General features: G+C 42.7%; 1 protein-coding gene and 1 pseudogene across 1 annotated transcript in view; one reads left to right on the top strand and one right to left on the bottom strand.

The window, feature by feature from the left end:
* The first annotated feature begins 3841 nt into the window (after window positions 1-3841).
* Window positions 3842-19835, top strand: part of LOC137347836 (zinc finger protein 850-like) — a 99269-nt gene continuing 83275 nt past the window's right edge. The window contains exons 1-3 of the mRNA XM_068012881.1: window positions 3842-4319; window positions 4956-5188; window positions 5469-6969. Coding sequence (XP_067868982.1) covers window positions 5831-6969 — 1139 coding nt within the window. The 5' untranslated portion in view covers window positions 3842-4319; window positions 4956-5188; window positions 5469-5830. The remainder of the gene's footprint in view (window positions 4320-4955; window positions 5189-5468; window positions 6970-19835) is intronic.
* On the bottom strand, window positions 7597-19109 carry LOC137347388 (jerky protein-like; annotated as a pseudogene).

Here is a 19835-nt window from a genome sequence, read left to right on the forward strand (position 1 = left end):
CGAATGCTACGAGCATTCAGGTAAAGTGCCTTTATGCTAGCTTTCTTACCCTCATGATTTCCAACATCTCTAATAACTCCTGAGTTATCCTTCCTTTCTGCTTCTTTCATAGTCTGCCTTGAACTTAAACCCTCCTGCACAAATGTTAACCTGCTGCTTACCTTTTTATTTACCATCATACTCCCTGTCGTTTTCCCTTTCCCTTCCCACCGAGTCACTAGTTTAAAGTCCTAGAGACCACCCTATTTATCCGTTTTGCTAGAACACTGGTTCCAGATCGGTTCAGGTGGAGACCGTCCCATCGGTACAGATCCCCCCGGTTCCAAAACTGATGCCAATGCCCCATGAAATGGAACCCCTCTTTCCCACTCCACTCCCTTAGCCACGTGTTTACTTCCCTAATATTCTTATTCCTAAGCCAATTTGCACGTGGCTCGGGCAGTAATCCGGAGATTATGACCCTCGAGGACCTGTTCCTTAATTTCGTTCCTAGTGCTTTACAATCCCCAAACAGGTCCTCCATCCTAGCCTTGCCCATGTTGTTCATCCCAACGTGGACCACAACAACTGGATCCTCCCCCTCCCGCTCCAATATCCTTTCAAGCCGGTCAGAGAAGTCCTGTACCCTGGCACCGGGCAGGCAACACACCATGCGGGACTCCCGATCCGGCTTGCAAAGGATGAGCTGAGGGCACAGATAAACACGTGGCAGTATCACAGCTATTACAGAAACATGACTTAAGGAGGGACAGGAATGGCAGCTCAACGTTCCTAATTACAGGGTTTTCAGACATGATAGGGAGGGGGATAAGAAAGGAGGGGGAGTGGCAATTTTGATCTAAGAAACAATTACAACTATGAGGAGGAGGATATGTTGGAAGGTTCTTCAAATGAGGCCATATGGATCAAGCTAAGGAAGAAAAAAGGGGTAATCACACTGCTGGGAGTGTACGATAGACCCCTGAGCAATCAGAGGGAGATAGATGAGCAGATATGTAGGCAAATCTCTGAGAACTGCAAAAACAGTAGGGTAGTAATAGTAGGGGATTTTAATTACCCCAATATTAACTGGGATAGTTTTAGTGTGAAAAGAATTGAGGGAGCAGAATTCTTGAGGTGCATTCAGGAGAAATTTTTTGCCCAGTATGTAGCAAGTCCAACAAGAGAGGCGCAGTTTTAGACATAGCTTTAGGAAAGGAGGATGGGTAGGTGGAAGGAGTGGCAGTAGGAGAGCATTTTGGTGTTAGTGATAATAATTCAGTCAGTTTTAACATAATTATGGAAAAGGACAGAGATAGAACAGGAATTAGAGTTCTCAATTGGGACAAGTCCAGTTTTACTAAACTGAGGAGTAATTTGGTGAAAGTGGACTGGAAACAGCGACTTGAAGGTAAATCAGTGTCAGAGCAGTGGGAGGCATTCAAAGGGGAGATTCAAGGAGTTCAGAGTAAACATGTTCCCACAAAGAAAAAGGGTGAGATGGCCAAATCTAGAGCCCCATGGATGTCAAGGAGCTTACAGGCTTACAAGGTAAGGCAGAAAAGGAAAGCTTATGTCTGACACCGAGAACTCAATACTACAGAAAGCCAAGAGGAATATAGAAAGTGGAGAGGTGAAATCAAAATGGAAATTAGGAAAGCAAAGAGAGGGCATGAAAGAATATTGGCCAGTAACATCAAGGTGAACCCAAAGATGTTTTATCAATATATTAAGAGTAAGAGGATAATTAAGGAGAGAGTAGGGCCCATTAAAGACCAAAAAGGTAACCTATATGTAGGGGTGGAAGATGTTAGTATGGTTCTTAATGAATACTTTGCATCTGTATTCACAAAAGAGGGGGACAATGCAGATATTGTAGTTAAGGAGGAGGAGTGGATGTGATAAACATAGGGAGAGAGGAGGTATTAATGGGATTAGCATCCTTGAAAGTTGATAAATCAACAGGACCAGATGAAATGTATCCTAGGCTGTTAAAAAAAGAGAAGAAATAGCAGAAGGTCTGACCATCATTTTCCAGGTGTGGTGCTGGAGGATTGGAGAACTGATAACATTGTACCTCTGTTTAAAAAGGGAATGAGGGATAGACCAAATAATTACAGGCCAGTCAGTCTAAGCTCAGTGGTGGGCAAATTATTGGAATCTATTCTGACAGACAGGATAAACTGTTAATCAAGGATAGTCAACATGGATTTGTTAAGGGAAGATCTTGCTTACCAACTTGATTGAATTTTTTGAAGAAGTAACAAGGTAGATAGATGAGGGTAGTGCAGTTGATGTGGTCTACATGGATTTTAGCAAGGCTTTTGACAAGGTCCCACTTGGCAGACTGATTAAAAAAAATCCCATGGGATCCAGGGAAATGCAGCAAGGATACAAAATCGGCTCAGTGGCAGGAAACAAAGGGTAATTGTTGACGGGTGTTTTTGCGACTGGAGGGCTGTTTCCAGTGGCATTCCTCAGGGCTCAGTACTGGGTCCCCTGCTTTTTGTAATATATATTAACAATTTGGACGTAAATGTAGTGGGGGCATTATCAAGACGTTTGCAGATGACACAAAAATTGGCCATGTGGTAGATAGCGAGGAGGATAGCTGTAGGCTGCAGGAAGATATTGATGGTCTCGTCAGATGGGCAGAGAAGTAGCAAATGGAATTCAACCTGGAGAGGTGTGAGGTGATGCATTTGGGGAGGTCAAACAAGGCAAAGGAATACACGATTAATGGGAAAATACTGAGAAGTATAGCAGAAGTAAGGGACCTTGGAGTGAATGTCCACAGATCCCTGAAGATAGCAGGACAGGTCGATAAGGTGGTTAAGAAGGCACATGGAATCCTTTCCTTTATTAGCCGAGGTATGGAATATAAGAGCAGGGAGGTTATGCTGGAACTGTATAACTCATTAGGTAGGCCACAACTTGAGTACTGTGTGCAGTTCTGGTCACCTCATTACAGAAAGGATGTAATTGCACTAGAGAGGGTACAGAGGAGCTTTACAAGGATGTTGCCAGGACTGGAAAAATGCAGCTTATGTGGAAAGATTGGATAGGCTGGGGTTGTTCTCCTTGGAACAGAGAAGGTTGAGAGGAGATCTGATTGAATTGTCCAAAATTTTGAGGTGCCTGGATAGAGTGGAGGTGAAGGGTCAATTCACCTTAGCAGAGGGGTCAGTGACTAGGGGGCATAGATTTAAAGTGATTGGTGGAAAATTAGAGGGGAGATGAGGAAAAACATTTTCCCCCAGAGGGTGGTGATGGTCTGGAACTCACTGCCTGAAAGGGTAGTTGAGGCAGAAACCCTCAACTCATTTAAAAGGAGTCTGGATATGCATCTCAAGTGCCTTAAGCTGCAGGGCTACGGACCAAATGCTGGAAGGTGGGATTAGAGTAGGTGGATGGTTTTCCATACAGCACAGACGCGAAGGGCCAAGTGGCCTGTTATTGCGCCTTAAACTTTCCCTGATTCTGAACCGCGCTCTCTGCCTCAGCCCCTGCCGCCGGCGCATGCTCAGCTCGCACCATCAGTCCCGCTGATTGACGGCAGCTCCGGACCAATAAGAAGATAGGGGCGGGACTGGAGCGCAGTTGGTCGAGTGAGGGGCGGGGCTCGAGGTTCTGAGTGGGCGCCCTTCCCTCATCCCCAATCCTCCTGTCCCGCCCCCTCCTGCTATTGGCCTGGATAAGCCGCCAATCAGCCGGTCTTTGTGACTGTCAGGTGAGAGATCGCAGGTGGAGCTTCAAGTCCCAGGTGCACCTATGGTGCGGCAGAGCGTTTGGAGCATGCGCAGTGCGCGTGATGGCAGGGCAGAGCAGCTTCTGAGTTCCATCTGCAGCTGGTAAGCAGCAGAAAGCTTCAGAAATACCCGGTGTAGGCCTCAACACCCCAATAAGAAGCTTCGTCTCACGCGTTTGTACCGATCGGGACGACAGCTGCGGGGTTTATCTCGGTGACAGGCCCGGGGTTAACGGCTGCCAGCTTTCCAGCTCTTTTGGAGGAACTAAGGATTAATAAACTGTAACATCAAAGGACAAAACTTTAAAGGAAACTTAGCTCAGTTATAAAGGGGACTGGGGGAGGGGAGGGAGGAACCATTCGGGACACAGCACAGGGCAGGAGGTCCCCCCCTCCCTGGTTCCACAAAGACTCCCCTTGGACTGGGCCAGACCGGGGCAGGGCTGGCTCAAGGTGCAGGAAGCTGTTAGGCTGAGCTGTGGACTGGGAGGAGTGGGGGGTTTGACTGACAGGCCTGGGGAGGGGGATATCAGGGCAGGTACACTCACTGCTCCCCCTTTTCCTCCTGGGATGTTTTACTGGAGTCGTGTTGGTGAGTGTTTCTAAACTCTGTCTTCCTATCCCAGTAATTTATTTATTTATTTAGAGATACAGCACTGAAACAGGCCCTTCGGCCCACCGTGTCTGTGCCGACCATCAACTACCCATTTATACTAATCCTACACTAAACCTACCACATCCCCACCTGTCCCTATATTTCCCTACCACCTACCTATACTCGGGGCAATTTATAATGGCCAATTTACCTATCAACCTGCAAGTCTTTGGCTGGGGGAGGAAACCAGAGCACCCAGCAAAAACCCACGCAGACACAGGAAGAACTTGCAAACTCCAGTACCCAGAATTGAACCTGGGTCGCTGAAGCTGTGAGGCTGTGGTGCTAACCACTGTGCTGCCCTCTTGTTTTTATTTCAGATTTCCAGCATCTACAGTATTTTGCTTTTATTTTAGGTGGATTGAAGGTTGCTGTGAGTGTTGGACTATATTGCCCCTCCTCATTCTTTCTCCTCCTCCCACTCTGATTTCCAGGCTGCAGCCTTCAGCTTGAGGCATCAACTCTTTCTCTCTCTCTCCAGAGATGCTGCCTGACCTGTTGAGTATTTCCAGTATTTTTCCTTTTATTTTCGATTTCCAGCATCTGCAGTATTTTGCTTTTGTTTTATTGCAGGTGTTGCTCAGAGAACTGAGTTGAGAAACACAGACGGTTTGTGTTGGGTGGGTGTTGGATGCTGAAGTCGTTCCCGGACCTCCTGTGTAGATCTCTTTTGTTACATCAGTTTGATTTGGAGTGGAGATGGAGGAGAAGCTGCTGGATTGAACCCCGAGTACTTTTGAACCCAGTTGGACCCAACAATTTCCAATGTGAGACTGTCAAGGGAGGTCGATTCCAGGGAAGATGAGGTTGCTAAACAGACACTAACCACTCAATGTAAAAAAGTATTGTTTTAGTACAAGTATTTTTGTGGAGGCTTTTAATCTATTTTATATATACAGATATTTATTTTATTGCATTTTGGGGATATGGGCGGCACTAGCAAGCCCAGCATATAACACCAATCCTCAGTTGCCCATTGAGAAGTTGATGGTGGGCCTTGGGGGAACAAGGGAGGCAACTAGAATTGTTTGTTCTGAATTTCTGTCCTGTACTGACAGTGATGACTTTTGTAAACTCCTTTTACAGCGTATTAGAAGGGGAGAATTGACAGGCGGGAAACTCAAACCAAAAGCCACGGCAAGATCTGACCGAATCACTCGATTTATCAGGACCTGAATATCACGGTCTTTGAATGCGGAAGGAGAAATGTTTGTCTGTTCTGTCTCTGGGAAAAGATTTCAAACATCAGTGTGACTGGAAAAGCAGTGAGACACACACACCCGAGTGAGAGTGTTCCAGTGATTGTCTGTGGAAAGAGCTTTAACCAGTTACACAGCCTGAAAAAACATCACACCATTCACAGCGGGGAGAAACTGTACACGTGTTGTGTGTGTGGACGAGGCTTCAACTGATCATCCAACCTGGAGAGACACAAGAAAACCCGCAACATGGAGAAACCATGGAAATGTAGGGACTGTGGGAACGGATTCAATTACCCGTCCCAGCTGGAAATTCATCGACGCACTCACACTGGGGAGAGGCCGTTCACCTGCTCCATGTGTGGGAAGGGATTTACACGTTCATCCGCCCTCTGTATACACCAGCGAGTTCACACTGGGGAGAGGCCATTTAAATGTTCTGACTGTGAAAAGAGGTTTAAAAGCACGAGGGATCTGCAGACACACCAACGCACTCACACTGGGAAGAGGCCATTCACCTGCTCTGAGTGTGGGAAAGGATTCGCTCTGTCATCGAATCTGCTGAAACACCAACTTGTTCACACTGATAAAAGACCGTTTACATGTTCTGACTGTGAGAAGAGATTTAAAAGTACAAAGGAGTTGCTGGCACATCAGAGAGTTCACACTGGGGAGAGGCCATTCACTTGCTCTGAGTGTGGGAAGGGATTCACTCATTTATCCAATCTGCTGAAACACCAACTTGTTCACACTGGGGAGAGACCATATAAATGTTCTGACTGTGAGAAGAGCTTTAAAAGCACAAGCGATCTACAAATACACCAACGCATTCACACTGGGGAGAGACCGTTCACCTGTCCTGAATGTGGGAAAGGATTCAGTCAGTCATCCAACCTGCTGAAACACCAACTTGTTCACACTGATAAAAGACCGTTTACATGTTCTGACTGTAAGAAGAGATTTAAAAGTACAAAGGATTTGCTGACACACCAGCGAGTTCACACAGGGGAGAGACCGTTCATCTGCTCTGTGTGTGGGAAGCGATTCACTCACTTATCCAGTCTTCTGATACACCAGCGAGTTCACACTGGGGAGAGGCCGTTCACATGCTCTGAGTGTGCAAAGGGATTCACTCAGTCATCCAACCTGCTGAAACACCAGCGAGTTCACACTGGGGAGAGACCATTTGCATGTTCTAACTGTGAGAAAAGATTTAAAAGCAAAAGGGATCTACAGACGCACCAGCGCACTCACACTGGGGAGAAGCCGTTCACCTGCTCTGAGTGTGGGAAGAGATTTGCTCACTCATCTGCCCTGCGGAAACACCAACGGGTTCACACTGAGGAGAGGCTGTTCACCTGCTCCATGTGTGGGAAGGGATTCAATCAGTCATCCCATCTCAACAAACACCAACTTGTTCACATTGATAACAGACCTTTTCAGTGTTCTGACTGAGATGAGATTTAAAAGTAATAAAGATTTGCTGATACACCAGCAAGTTCACACTGGGGAGAAGCCGTTCACCTGCTTCATGTGTGTGGGGAGGAATTCACTCAGTTATCACACCTGCTGAAACACCAGCGATTTCACATGTAACTGCAGGGGTTGGATTCTGCTGTTGCTGCTGTTAATCACATCCAGAACTGAACTATGACTGGAAGTCTGTTTCCAGTGGGGTTCCACAGGTACCAGGTCTCTTGTTTTTTGTGGTACAGTAAAGGCTTTGTTATCCAGCATGTACCAGACCTGGGAGGTGCTGGGTAATCGAAAATTCCATTTAATCAAGAGTCGTGCTACCAAGGCAACACAATGCAATAGTTTTAATTTTAAGAGAAATGATTACATGCAAAGAAGAAGATGCCAATACAGAAATCTTGAGGCAGTAATGATGCATACAGTTCTTGAGAAATAGTAAAGTTAATGTATAAATTACACGAAAGCACTGGATGTAGAAGCTGACGGACAGAATCTGTACTGCGCCTATGACAAGCCCTGGAAGCTTTCTTGAAAAGATTTCAGATATCAATTTTCTTACTTGCTTCATGTCTTTTTGGCGTGAAAGCAGAGTGGAAAATATGTGGCTGCATAAACGCTTGTGCAGAATAACAAATCTGCCTTTCAGCAAATGTGATGAATGTCTGAAATGCTGAAGCAGCATTAGCCCAAGTTATTTTCTGTTCCTCACCAAAATCATCTTCTGCAGAATCTTCTTCAGTTTCCTTAGACTTCTCAGGATTCCGGACACTATTATTTCCACATCACGAACAACATGTGTCACTTCAATCTCCTTGTCAGCTTCAACCCAATCTTCTACATCATTTTCACTGAGCTGTTTGATTGGGTTTGTAGAAGGAACATCTCTCAGCATGTCAAGAATTTGTGATTTTTATTTAATGATAAACATTGTAACCTTAATTCCTCTTCCTCAGAAGACACTTCTGTCAAACATAACACTGGGCCACAGCTTTCTCCAAGCTCTCCTTAATGTTTCACCTTTAACCAAATTCCATGCACAAGCCACATTGAAAATTGCATCTATAATGTTATAATTTGATGGAAAGTTTTGGATTGTGCCTTCATGATTGATTAACTTTCTTAGGAAATCTCTCCTGTAAAAACATTTCATATTCTGGATGATGTCCTGGTCCATTGGTTGAATCAATGAGGTAACGTTGGCAGGCAGGAAGACGGTAAAAATATAACCTAACACTAACTTGGATTTATGAGAGTGAGCTTGGCAATTGTCTAATAAAAGAATAGCTTTGCTATCTTCAGGTTTTCTTCATTTTCTAAAATGTTCTTTCACTACAGGTACAAAAACATAGTGTAACCGATCACAAAAAAATTCTTTCTCCTTCCGTGCATTACTTTATGCTTTGTAATCAACAGGTAAATGTTTTATATCTTTGCTCGAGGATGATTATATTTGCCGATCACCAAATGCTTCACTCAGTGCGTTCCTGCAGCGTTAGCACACACAAGCACAGTTATTCTGTGTTTATTTTGCTTAAAACCTGCAGCACTAGATTCACTTGCAGCAGCTCGGGTAGAATTAGGAAAACAGTGACAAAATAGGCCTGTTTCATCTGCGTTATAAACGTGTTCTGGGGATAGATCATGGTCAGCAATTAATCTGCTGAAATAATCACAATACTTTTCTGTAGCCTCATGGTCAGCTGATTTTTGTTCACCAGTTACATCAAGCCTTCTTATGCCATGCTGCTATTTACATTAATAAAACCATCCATGAGAAAATGCACATGGTTCAGTCAGTTCCATTTGCTTATGAAAATCTTTTGCCTTTGCAATGAGTATTGGGCCTGAGACAAGGACATCCTCAGAGCATTTCAGTGAAAACCATTCGTACAATACACCGTCTAGCTACTCTAATTTAGGTTAATGTAGAGTATGGATTGTTCAACAGCTTTATTAGCTCAGAACTAGTAAAGAATTTCAAAAACTAGTCTTTTTGACGCTTGATATCGTGTATGGTTGATGAACCAATATTATATTCTTTCATCAACACATTACAATTCTCACCTTTTTCAAGACGACTGCAAATGTCTATTTCCTGGTGTAGCATCAACACAACCCTTTTGTGCTTTTCTCCTTTTCCCCTTTTCCTGTTAGTGCTTTATTGGATTGCATAACGGATGGATGGGGAGATAAATCACAGTACTGCATGAGCACAGTGATGCAACGAGATGGACTATCAGCAGCATCACTAACTACAGTACAGTCAGGTGGCACAGTGGCTAGCACCGCAGCCTCACAGCTCCAGCGACCTGGGTTCGGTTCTGGGTGCGGACTTGGGCCGAAAGGCCTGTTTCGGTGCTGTATCTCTCTATGACTCTATGAGCACAGTAATGCCCAGAACAATTGGCTGCACTCAGGAAAACTCAGTACTGGGAGACAAACCTTGGAAGTTTACTGTATATATCAATGCTTTAGACTTAAATGTAGGGGCATAATTAAGAAATTTACAGATGAGACAAAAAGTGGCTGTGTGGTTGATAGTGAGGAAGAAAGCTGTGGACTGCAGAAAGATATCAATGGACTGGTCAGGTGGGCAGCAAATGACAAATGGAATTCAATCTGGAGAAGTGAGGTAATGCATTTGGGGTGAGCAAAAAAGGCAAGGGAATACACAATAAAAGGAAGGATACTGAGGAGTGTCGAGGAACAGAGGGTCCTTGGAGTGCATGTCCACAAATTTCTGAAGGTGGCTGGACAGGTAGATAAGGTGGTTAAGAAGGCATATGTGATGTTTGCTTTTATTGGTCGAGGCATAGGATATAAGAGCTGGGAGGTTATACAGGAACTGTATAAAACACTGGTTAGACCACAGCTGGAGTACTGCATGCAGTTCGGGTCACCACATTACAGGAAGGATGTGATTGCAAGAGAGAGGGTACAGAGGAGATTTACAAGGATGTTGCCAGGATTGGAGGATTTTAGCTATTTGGAAAGATTGGTTAGGCTAGGGTTGTTTAGAATGAGAGGCTGAGGTGTATAACATTATGAGGGCCTGAGATAGAGTGGATAGGAAGGAGCTGTTTCAATTATCAGAGAGCTTAATAACCAGGGGACATAGATAGAAAACAGTTGAGCAATCCTCTCACCCAGAGGGTTGTGGGGGTTGGTATCTGGAACTCACTGCCTGAAAGAGTGGTCGAGGCAGCAACCTTCATCACATTTTAAAAAGTACTAGGATATGCAATTGAGGAACTGTAAACTATGGGGCTTCAGACCAAGAGCTGGAAAGTGGGATTAGGCTGGATAACTCTTAATGGCCTCCTGTGCTATAACTTTCTCTATTTCTATTGTGGCAGTTGGGGTTTGTTTCTACTGATGTGAATAATTGCTATAATTGGGCTGGAGTTTAATACTCTAGATAAATGTCAAATAAATCAGCTTTGTTTTAAACACATTGTTGTAGATTTTTGTCTTTCCCACCTTGGGGAGACGGTGACATAGTGGCAATACACTATGAAAGAGTGATACACTAAGAAACAGGAGCAGGTCTAGACCATTCAGCCCTTTGAGTCTGCTCTGCCATTCTATGAGCCTTTGAGTCTGCTCTGCCATTCTATGCTATCATGGCTGATTTACTTTTAACACCATTTTTCTCCACTATTCCAGTAACGCTTGATGTTTTTAATATCTAGAAATCTATCAATCTCAGTCTTGAACGTGCTCAATGACTGAGCCTCCACAGCCCTCTCGGGCAAAGAATTTCAAAGATTCACCACCCTCTGAGTGAGGAAATTCCTCCTGTTCTCAGTCCTAAATGGCTTGCCCCTTATTCTGAGACTGTGCCCCTGCTTCTCGACTCCCCAGCCAGGGAAAAATCCTTCCTGCATCAACCCTGTTGATCCCCGTAAGAATTTTGTATGTTTGAATGAGATCACCTCTCATTCTTCTAAACTTCAGAGAATAAATGCCTAGCCTATTTAATCTTTTCTCACAGGACAATCCCTCCATCCCAGGAATTAGTTTGGTGAACCTTTGTTATACTCCCTCTATGGCAAGTATATCTTTCCTTATGTAACAAGACCAAAACTGCACACAATGCTCCAGGTGCAGTCTCATCAAGGCTCTATATGATTGCTGTAAGACATACGAACATACGAATTAGGAACAGGAGTAGGCCACTCGGCCCCTTGAGCCTGTTCTGCCATTCAATAAGTTCATGGCTGAACTGATGACTCCACTTTTCCACCTACCCCCGATAACTTTCCACCCCCCCTGCTTAACAAGAATCTATCTACCTCTGCCTTAAAAATATTCAAAGACTCTGCTTCCACTGCCTTTTGAGGAAGAGAATTCCAAAGACTCACGACCCTCTGAGAGAAAAAAATTTCTCCTCATCTCTGTCTTAAATGGGTGACCCCTTATTTTTAAACAGTGACCCCTAGTTCTAGATTCTCCCACAAGGGGAAACATCCTTTCCACATCCACCCTGTCAAGACCTCTCAGGATCTTATATGTTTCAATCAAGTCACCTCTTACTCTTCTAAATTCCAGTGGATACAAGCCTAACCTGTCCAATCTTTCCTCGTAAGACAGCCCATTCATTCCAGGTATTAGTCCAGTAAACTTTCTCTGAACTGCCTCCAATTCATTTACATCCTTCCTTAAATAAGGAGACCAGTACTGTACAAAGTACTCCAGATGTGGTCTCACCTATGTCCTGTATAGCTGAAGCACAACCTCCCTACTTTTGTATTCAATTCCCCTCACAATAAACAATAAGATTCTATTAGCTTTCATTACGTGCTGCACCTGCATACTAACCTTTTGTGATTCATGCACTAGGACGCCCAGATCCCTCTGCATCTCAGAGCTCTGCAATCTCTCACTATTTAGATAATATGCTTTTTTTAAATTCTTCCTGCCAAAGTGGACAATTTCACACTTTCTCACATTATACTCCATTTGCCAGGTCTTTGCCCACTCACTTTACCTATCTATATCCCTTTGTAGCCTCCTTCTGTCATCTTCACAAGTTACTTTCCTACCTATCTTTGTGTCATTGGCAAATTGAGCAACCATAACTTCAGTCCCTTCATCTAAGTCATTTATATAAATAGTAAAAAATTGAGGCCCCAGCACAGATCCCTGTGGCACACCACTCATTACATCTTGCCAACCAGAAAATGACCCATTTATACTTACTCTCTGTTCCCTGTTAGCTAGCCAATCTTCTATCCACGACAATATGTTGCCCCCTCCACCATGAGCTCTTATTTTCTGCAATAACCTTTGATGTGGCACCTTATCAAATGTCTTCTGGAAATCTAAGTACAATATATCCACCGGTTCCCCTTTATCCACAGCACATGCAACTCCCTCAAAGAACTCCAATAAATTAGTTAAACATGATTTCCCTTTCACAAAACCATGTTGACTCTGCCTGATTACCTTGAATTTTTCTAAATGCTATAATGTCTTTAATAATACCTTCTAACATTTTCCCTAAGACAGATGTTAAGCTAACTGGCCTGTAGTTTCTTGCTTTCTGTCTCCCTTTTTGAATAAAAGAGTTACATTTGCTATTTTCCAATCTAAAGGAACCTTCCCTGAATCTAAGGAATTTTGGAAAATTAAAACTAATGCATCAACTATCTCACTAGCCACTTAACACCCTAGGATGAAGTCCATCGGGACCCGGGGACTTGTCAGCCCGCAGCTCCAACAATTTGCTCAGTACCACTTCGCTAGTGATTGTAATTTTCTTGAGTTCCTCCCTCCCTTCCATTTCCTGACTTACAGCTAATACTGGGATGTTACTTGCATCCTCAATAGTGAAGACTGATGTGAAATACCTGCTCAATTCATCTGCCATCTCCTTATTATCCATTATTAATTCCCCAGACTCACTTTCAATAAGACAAATGCTCACTTTGTTAACTTTTCTTTTTTAAATATCTATAGAAACTCTTACTATCTGTCTTTATATTTGTAGCTAGCTTTCTCTTCTACTCTAATTTTACCTTCTTTATCAATCATTTAGTCATTATTTGCTGGTTTTTCTATTCTGTCCAATCTTCTGACCTGTCTTCCATCTTTGCACAATTATAGGCTTTTGCTTTAAGTTTGATACTATCTTTAAATTTACTTAACCACGGATGGCAGGTCCCACCCTTGGAATTTTTCTTTTTCGTTGAAATATATCTATTCTGTGTATTTTGAGGTTCTGCTTCTTAATTTGGTGCCTAGTTCCTCATGCTGACTATGCAGAACATCTTTCCTTGTCCTGCCTATGTCATTGGTACCTACATGGACCACGACTGGATTCTCCCCCTCCCATTGTAAGTTCCTCTCCAGCCATGAGCAGATGTCCCGAACCCTGGTACCGGGCAGGCAACACAGCCGTCTGGACTCTCGCTCTCTGCTGCAAAAAACAGTGTCAATCCCCTAATTATACTGTCCCCTACTATCAATACATTCATTTTATCTCCCTCCACTTGAATGGTTTCCTGTAACATGGTCCATGGTCAGATTGCTCATCCATCCTGCAGCCCCCACTCTCATCCAAACAAGCTGAAAAAACCTTAAACCTGTTGGACAATCACAAAAGCTGAGGCTCCTGCACTCCTGCCCTCTGGGTCCCCTTACCTGCCTCAGCTGCAGCCACACTCTCCTGTCCCTGACCACTGACCAAATCAGAAGACCCTCTCCTAAGGGATGTGACCGCCTCCTGGTACAAAATGTCCAGGTCACTATCCCCCTCCCTGATGTGTCACAGTGTCTGCAGCTCGGACTCCAGTTCAATGACTCTGATCTGAAGATCTTTGAGCCGCAAACACTTAGGGCAGACGTGTTTTCCCTGGATCACACTGGCATCCAAGAGTTCCCACATGCTGCAGCCGTGTCACATCACCTGTCCTGCCATCCTTAATGTGTTTTAATTAACTACTTAATTATTTTATTCAATTCTTTATTTTAATTTCCTTTTCTATATATTTTATTAAGCTTACCGCTAGTTCCTTTACTATTTTAAACTTTAGGATTAGAACGGAACTTAATCACTTCCCAGACACTCACCAAACAGGTAGCTTCTTCCCAAACCAATCACTTACCTGCTTGCCTGTGATACTCACTAAACAGCTCCTTCCACTGCACCAAAGCAAGAATCAAATACCGGAGGGTTAAAAATTTACAAAAAAAAGGAAAAATAGAAAAATGGAGCACCTCTGCCCCCTTCACCACTCAGCAAACTCTAATCTCCACACTCAGCTTTTAATCTGCACTCTGTGAGTCTAATAGAGATTACCAATGATAAAGCTTTTCCAATACTAATAAACTGTACTACTATTAGTAAACCTTACAAATACTGATAAACCCTAATAATACTTAATACAGCTTATGTATTAAGTTGTCCTAATTTGAATTAATACACTCACTACTGGTCTGTCTCTCATTCTGTATTATAAATTACAAAATTCGCTTTAGTTTTTAGTGTACATACTAATAAATTGATCAAGTGTTTTGCTATGTTTGAGTTAAATTAAAGTAAATTAAATTAAAAGCTTATCTGTATACTCACCCCGGTGGCTTTCTGTTTCCCTGCTCTCACTGTCGATTGTGATGTCACTCTTATCTCACTTTTTTATTTTTCCTGTGCTCCTCTCTCTCACACTGTCTCTCTCTGGTCTCCGATTCTGGGCTTTTGGTGTGCTTTTTAAACCACCGCTCCCACCATGCTCCTCTCTCTCGCTCTGTCTGTCTCCGGACTCTTTACACTTTTACTCCGATAGTCAAATCCTCTTGTAATTAAGACCAATATACTCTTTGCCTTCTTAATTGCTTGCTGTACCTGCATGTTAGCTTTCAGAGACTCCTGAACAGGGACACCCAAGTCCCTTTGAAATTCAACACTTCTCACCGTCTAAGAAGTACTCTGTATTTCTGTTTTTCCTACCAAAGTGGATAGCTTTACACTTCTCCACATTGTATTCCATCTGCCAAAGTTTTGCACACTTGCTTAGCCTCTCCAAATCCCCTTGTAGTGTCTTTGCATCCTCCTCACAACTCACATTTACACCTAGTTTTGTGTCATCTGCAAACTTGGAAATATTACATTTAATCCCCACATTCAAATCATTGATATAGATTGTGTATAGCTGGGGCCCATGCATTGCGGTATTCCACTAGACACAGCCAATCTGAAAATGACCATTTATTCCAACTTTCTGTTTTCTGTCCATTGCCCAGTTCTCAGTTTACGCTAGTATCTTCCCCCCATTCCCATGTGCTATAATTTTGTTTACTGATCTCTTGTTTGGGACCTTATTAAAAGCTGTCTGAAAATCTAAATATACCACATCCACCGGTTCTCCCTATCTATTCCACTAGTTACATCATCACAAAATTCCAATGTGATTTCCCTTTCATAAATCCATGAACCTGCCCAATCCTACCATTATTTTCTAAGTGTCTTGTTATCTCATCCTTTATTATATATTCCAGCATTTTCCCTATGACTGAAGTAAGGCTAACAGGTCTGTAGTTCCCTGTTTTCTCTCTCCCTCCTTTCTTAAATAGTGGGGTTACATTTGCTACCTTCCAGTCTGCAGGAACCATTCCAGAGGCCATAGAATTTTGAAAGATGACCACCAATGCATCCACTATCTCTACGGCCTCTTCTTTCAACGCTCTGGGATGTAGATCATCAGGTCCAGGGGATTTATCTACTTTAATTCTTATTAATTTCTCTAGTACTATATCTTGCAAATATTAATATCTTGCAGTTCCTCATTTACCATAGTCCCTTGATTCTCCATTATTTCCTGGTAGATTTTTAGTATTTTCCTCTGTGAAAACAGACACAAACTTTTTGTTTATTTTCTCTGCCATTTCCTTCATTCCCCTTATAAATTCTTCTGACTCCACATGTCATGGACCCATATTGTCTTTGCTAATCTTTTCCGTTTTACATACCTATAGTAGGTTTTACAGTTCTTTTTATGTTTCTCTCCAGTTTACTGTGATTCTATTTTCCCTTAATCTTTTTCTTGGTCCTTTGCAGAATTCTGAAATGCTCCCAATCCTCAGTCTTACCATTTTTTGGCAACTTTATACACCTCTTCCTTTGTTCTAATACAATCCTTGATTTATTTCGAGTCAGTAGAAGTCCCAATGTTTCTTTTTCCACAGTGGAGTATTTTTTCTGATGACAATTTACTTTTCTGGAAAATTACCCTACTGGCTTCTCTTTGCCCGATTCGTCATCTTGCAATAGGACTGCACCAACCCCCAGGTCACTAGCAACGATCGTTAATTTAAAGGGTTTGGTGAAATTTGGAGCAGCCAACACTGCTTCATTAGTTAGAATTGCCTCTAACTTTTCAAAAGCTGCCTGGCATTCATCTGACCATACCACTTTGTTTTTTTTTGGTTGCAAGTTGGTTAACGGAGCAAACACAATACTAAAGTTTGTACAAATTTCCAGTAAAAACCGCACATCCCTAAAAACTTAATTATTTTCTGTTTAGATTTAGGGATGGGGAACTCCATTAAGGCTTGTACTTTTGCCATTTTTGGCAATACCTGACCTTGTCCCACTACGTGTCCGAGGTAAGTTACTCTTGCTTTTCCAAATTCACTTTTTTCCAAATTTGTCACTAAGTCCACGGCTTGTAACCTCTTAAACAAAATTTTTAGCTGGTTTAAGTGATCTTGCCAAGTGTTACTGTATATTAGTACACCATCAAGATACACTACACAGTTGAGAAACACTGGCTACCACCCGATTCATTAATCTTTTGAAAAGTAGCTGGGGCAATTTTTAGCCTGAATGGCATCACCCGGCACTGATAAAGCCCGTCAGGTGTTACAAAAGCTGATCTCTCTTTGGCTCAAGGAGTCAAAGGAGCTTGCCAGTATTCCTATAACAAGTCAATTTTGGTAAGAAACCTAGCACTGCCCACTCTGTCGATGCAGTCTTAATGCAGAATTGGGTAGGAGTTTGCCTTCGTTACCACATTGACTTTTTTATTGTCTATACAAAATTGGGTTGACCCGTCAGGTTTAGGTGCTAGAACTACTGGTGAACTCCAGCTACTTTGACTAGGTTTGATCAAATTGTTTTCCAGCATGTACTGGATCTCTGCTTTCACTTGGTCCTGTTTGTCTGGACTCAAGTGGTAAGGATATTGTTTTAAAGGAACGGTTCCCCCTATATCCACATCATGTGTCGCTAAGGTTGTACATCCTGGCTTATCCCTACAAACTCTTTTAAACATTGTGAAAAGCCTGGTTAGGTCTTCATGTTGTTTTGCCTCTAAGTTCAAAAGCATATTGTCTTATATTCCTAGCCATTCTGTATTCACTAATCGGATATTTGGAGGTTCAATCTGAGAATTTCCTCGGCCTGCTTCTGCCTCATCCTCACTATCCTTTTCCTTCTCAACAGTCCCTATTACCTGACATACCTGTACTGGCTTATCCTCCTCCCTGCGATAATATTGCTTTAACATATTGATGTGACACAACTGGTTCTTCTTCCGGCAATTAGGGGTGTCAATCAAGTAACCTACCATACCCACTCTTTTGATCACTCTATATGGGCCACTGAACCATGCTTTTAATGGTTCTCCCTGTAATGGTAACACCACTAATACTTTATCCCCTGGTTGAAAATCATGGGCTTTTGCATTTTTGTCTTCCCATTTTTTCATATTGGCTTGGGATGCTTTAAAGTGTTCCTCAGCTACTCCGCAAGCTTTCGTGAGCCTTTCCCGGAACACAGATACATAGTCCAGTTTCGAAGTTTCATTCCTTTGTTCCAAGAATCTGTCTTTTATAAGTTTTAGAGGTCTGTAAAAAAATTCTTAAGGACTTAAGCCTGTAGACTCAGTCGGTGAGTCACTGGTGGCAAATAAAAGAAAATCTCGTCCTTTATCCATCATGTGGATATTCGTGACTGTTACGACCAGGTGGGAAAAGGGTTTAGGATTCCCTCTCAGCCTTCACCTGGTCTTACCGTAACAGGGTTTAATTTTAAACACACCATTTTTTTTAGCACCCCCCTTAGTGAATTCTTGTTGACTAACTTCCAATTATAAGGCAAAGAAACTAGCCAAACAGGTTTTCTTAAGTTTAAAGAAAAAAAGGTTGAACTTTATCAAACTTAAAACTCTAATTCGTTTAATGCCTACAGTTACGCGATACACCCACACTAGCGTGCATACGCGATACACACATGCCAATAGAGACAGAAAAGAGCAGAAGAAATAAAGTGGAAAAGTTTGAGGCAATATCTGAAGATGGTTTTGGTTACTGTTCTTTGAGCTCACTGTAGAGTCCTTGATTATAGGTTGATCTTGCTTTTCATTGGGGCCCAGTATTCTTCTTAAACCTTGTTCGATGTAGTGGACTTTTCTCTCTTGAAGTTCATGTGTCCTCAGTGAGCCCAGAGGCTTGTGAGAAAGAGATGGGAGCAGACAGGAGAGGTCTTCTCACTCCAGGAGCAAACAGTCTTTTTTTGAGTTCAAAAACTCTGTGGCTAGTTCAAAAAAGCCCTGGACCAGCCAGTATGTCACGCGACCAGCTGGTTTAACCAGCCCTGGCTTTTGTGGATTGTATCACCTTAGCACTCTCTGGAATGCTCTTCCTTACACCTTCAATGTCTGGTGATCAAAATCCATTGTGGGTTGAATGTGTCAGGGAATGGTCCTTTTGTCTCCACAAGCACTGTCTGTTAGTATGCAAATGTCTTTCAGCTAAGTGTCTGGAAGCCTTTGTAACAGGCCTTCTCTTCTTCCCAGCAAGATTAAAATCAAAGTTCATATGACAAAATTAATATGCCTAATTCTTGGCAGGTGGGGGCCTTCATGACAGTGACAGTATGTTCTAATCATCGTTTTGAGAGTCTGGTGAAATCTCTCTAAAGCTCCCTGTGACTGTGGGTGATATGCTGAAGATTTCAACTGTCTAATCCCCAAATTGCCCATGACTTTTTGAAATATCCTAAACATGAAATTAGAATCTTGATCTGATTGAACTTCAAGTGGTAACCCATATCTCGTAAGAAATTGGATTAACTTTTCTACTACTGTTCCAGCAGTAATTGTCGTAAAAGGAATGACCACTGGAAATCGAGTAGCCATATCCATGATAGTAAGTATGTACTCATGTCCTGCTTTTGTTTTTGGCAAGGGTCCTACACAGTCTACTAATACCCTGCTAAATGGTTCCTCAGTCACTGGTATGGGCACCAGTGGTGCCGGTTTTATGGTAGGTTGTGGTTTTCCCACCATTTGACATGTATGGCATGTTCTACAAAATTGTCTCACATCCTTTGTAATACCTGGCCAGTAATAATGTTGGCTTATGTGTTATTTGGTCTTCCGAATTTCCCTATATCCTGCAAAAGGAATGTCGTGTGCTAGCCTTAATAATCCTTGGCGACTTTTAGGTGGTTCAACAACTGTCCAGTCTTCATCTGTCGGTCTATGAGGCGGTCTCCATTTTCTCCTCAAAACCCCGTTTGCCGCATAATAGCCTTCCTGAACTCCTTCCACCTCAGCTTCTGTCAGAAACGTCTATACTATTCGGTATATCTCTGCATCAGCTTGCTGTGCTGCAATGATAGATGATCTGTTAAACATCTCATTTGGATTAAGGTTTCAGATACTTGGCTACCTGTTTGTGGTTCCCCTTTTACCTCCGACAGTGGATCCTGTTTAGCTATTGCTCGGGTGACTACACACACAGGAAATATTACTGGAACTTGTTCTTGTAATTG

The sequence above is a fragment of the Heterodontus francisci genome, chromosome 32 (genome assembly GCF_036365525.1).
Source record: "Heterodontus francisci isolate sHetFra1 chromosome 32, sHetFra1.hap1, whole genome shotgun sequence".
Lineage (NCBI taxonomy): Eukaryota > Metazoa > Chordata > Chondrichthyes > Heterodontiformes > Heterodontidae > Heterodontus > Heterodontus francisci.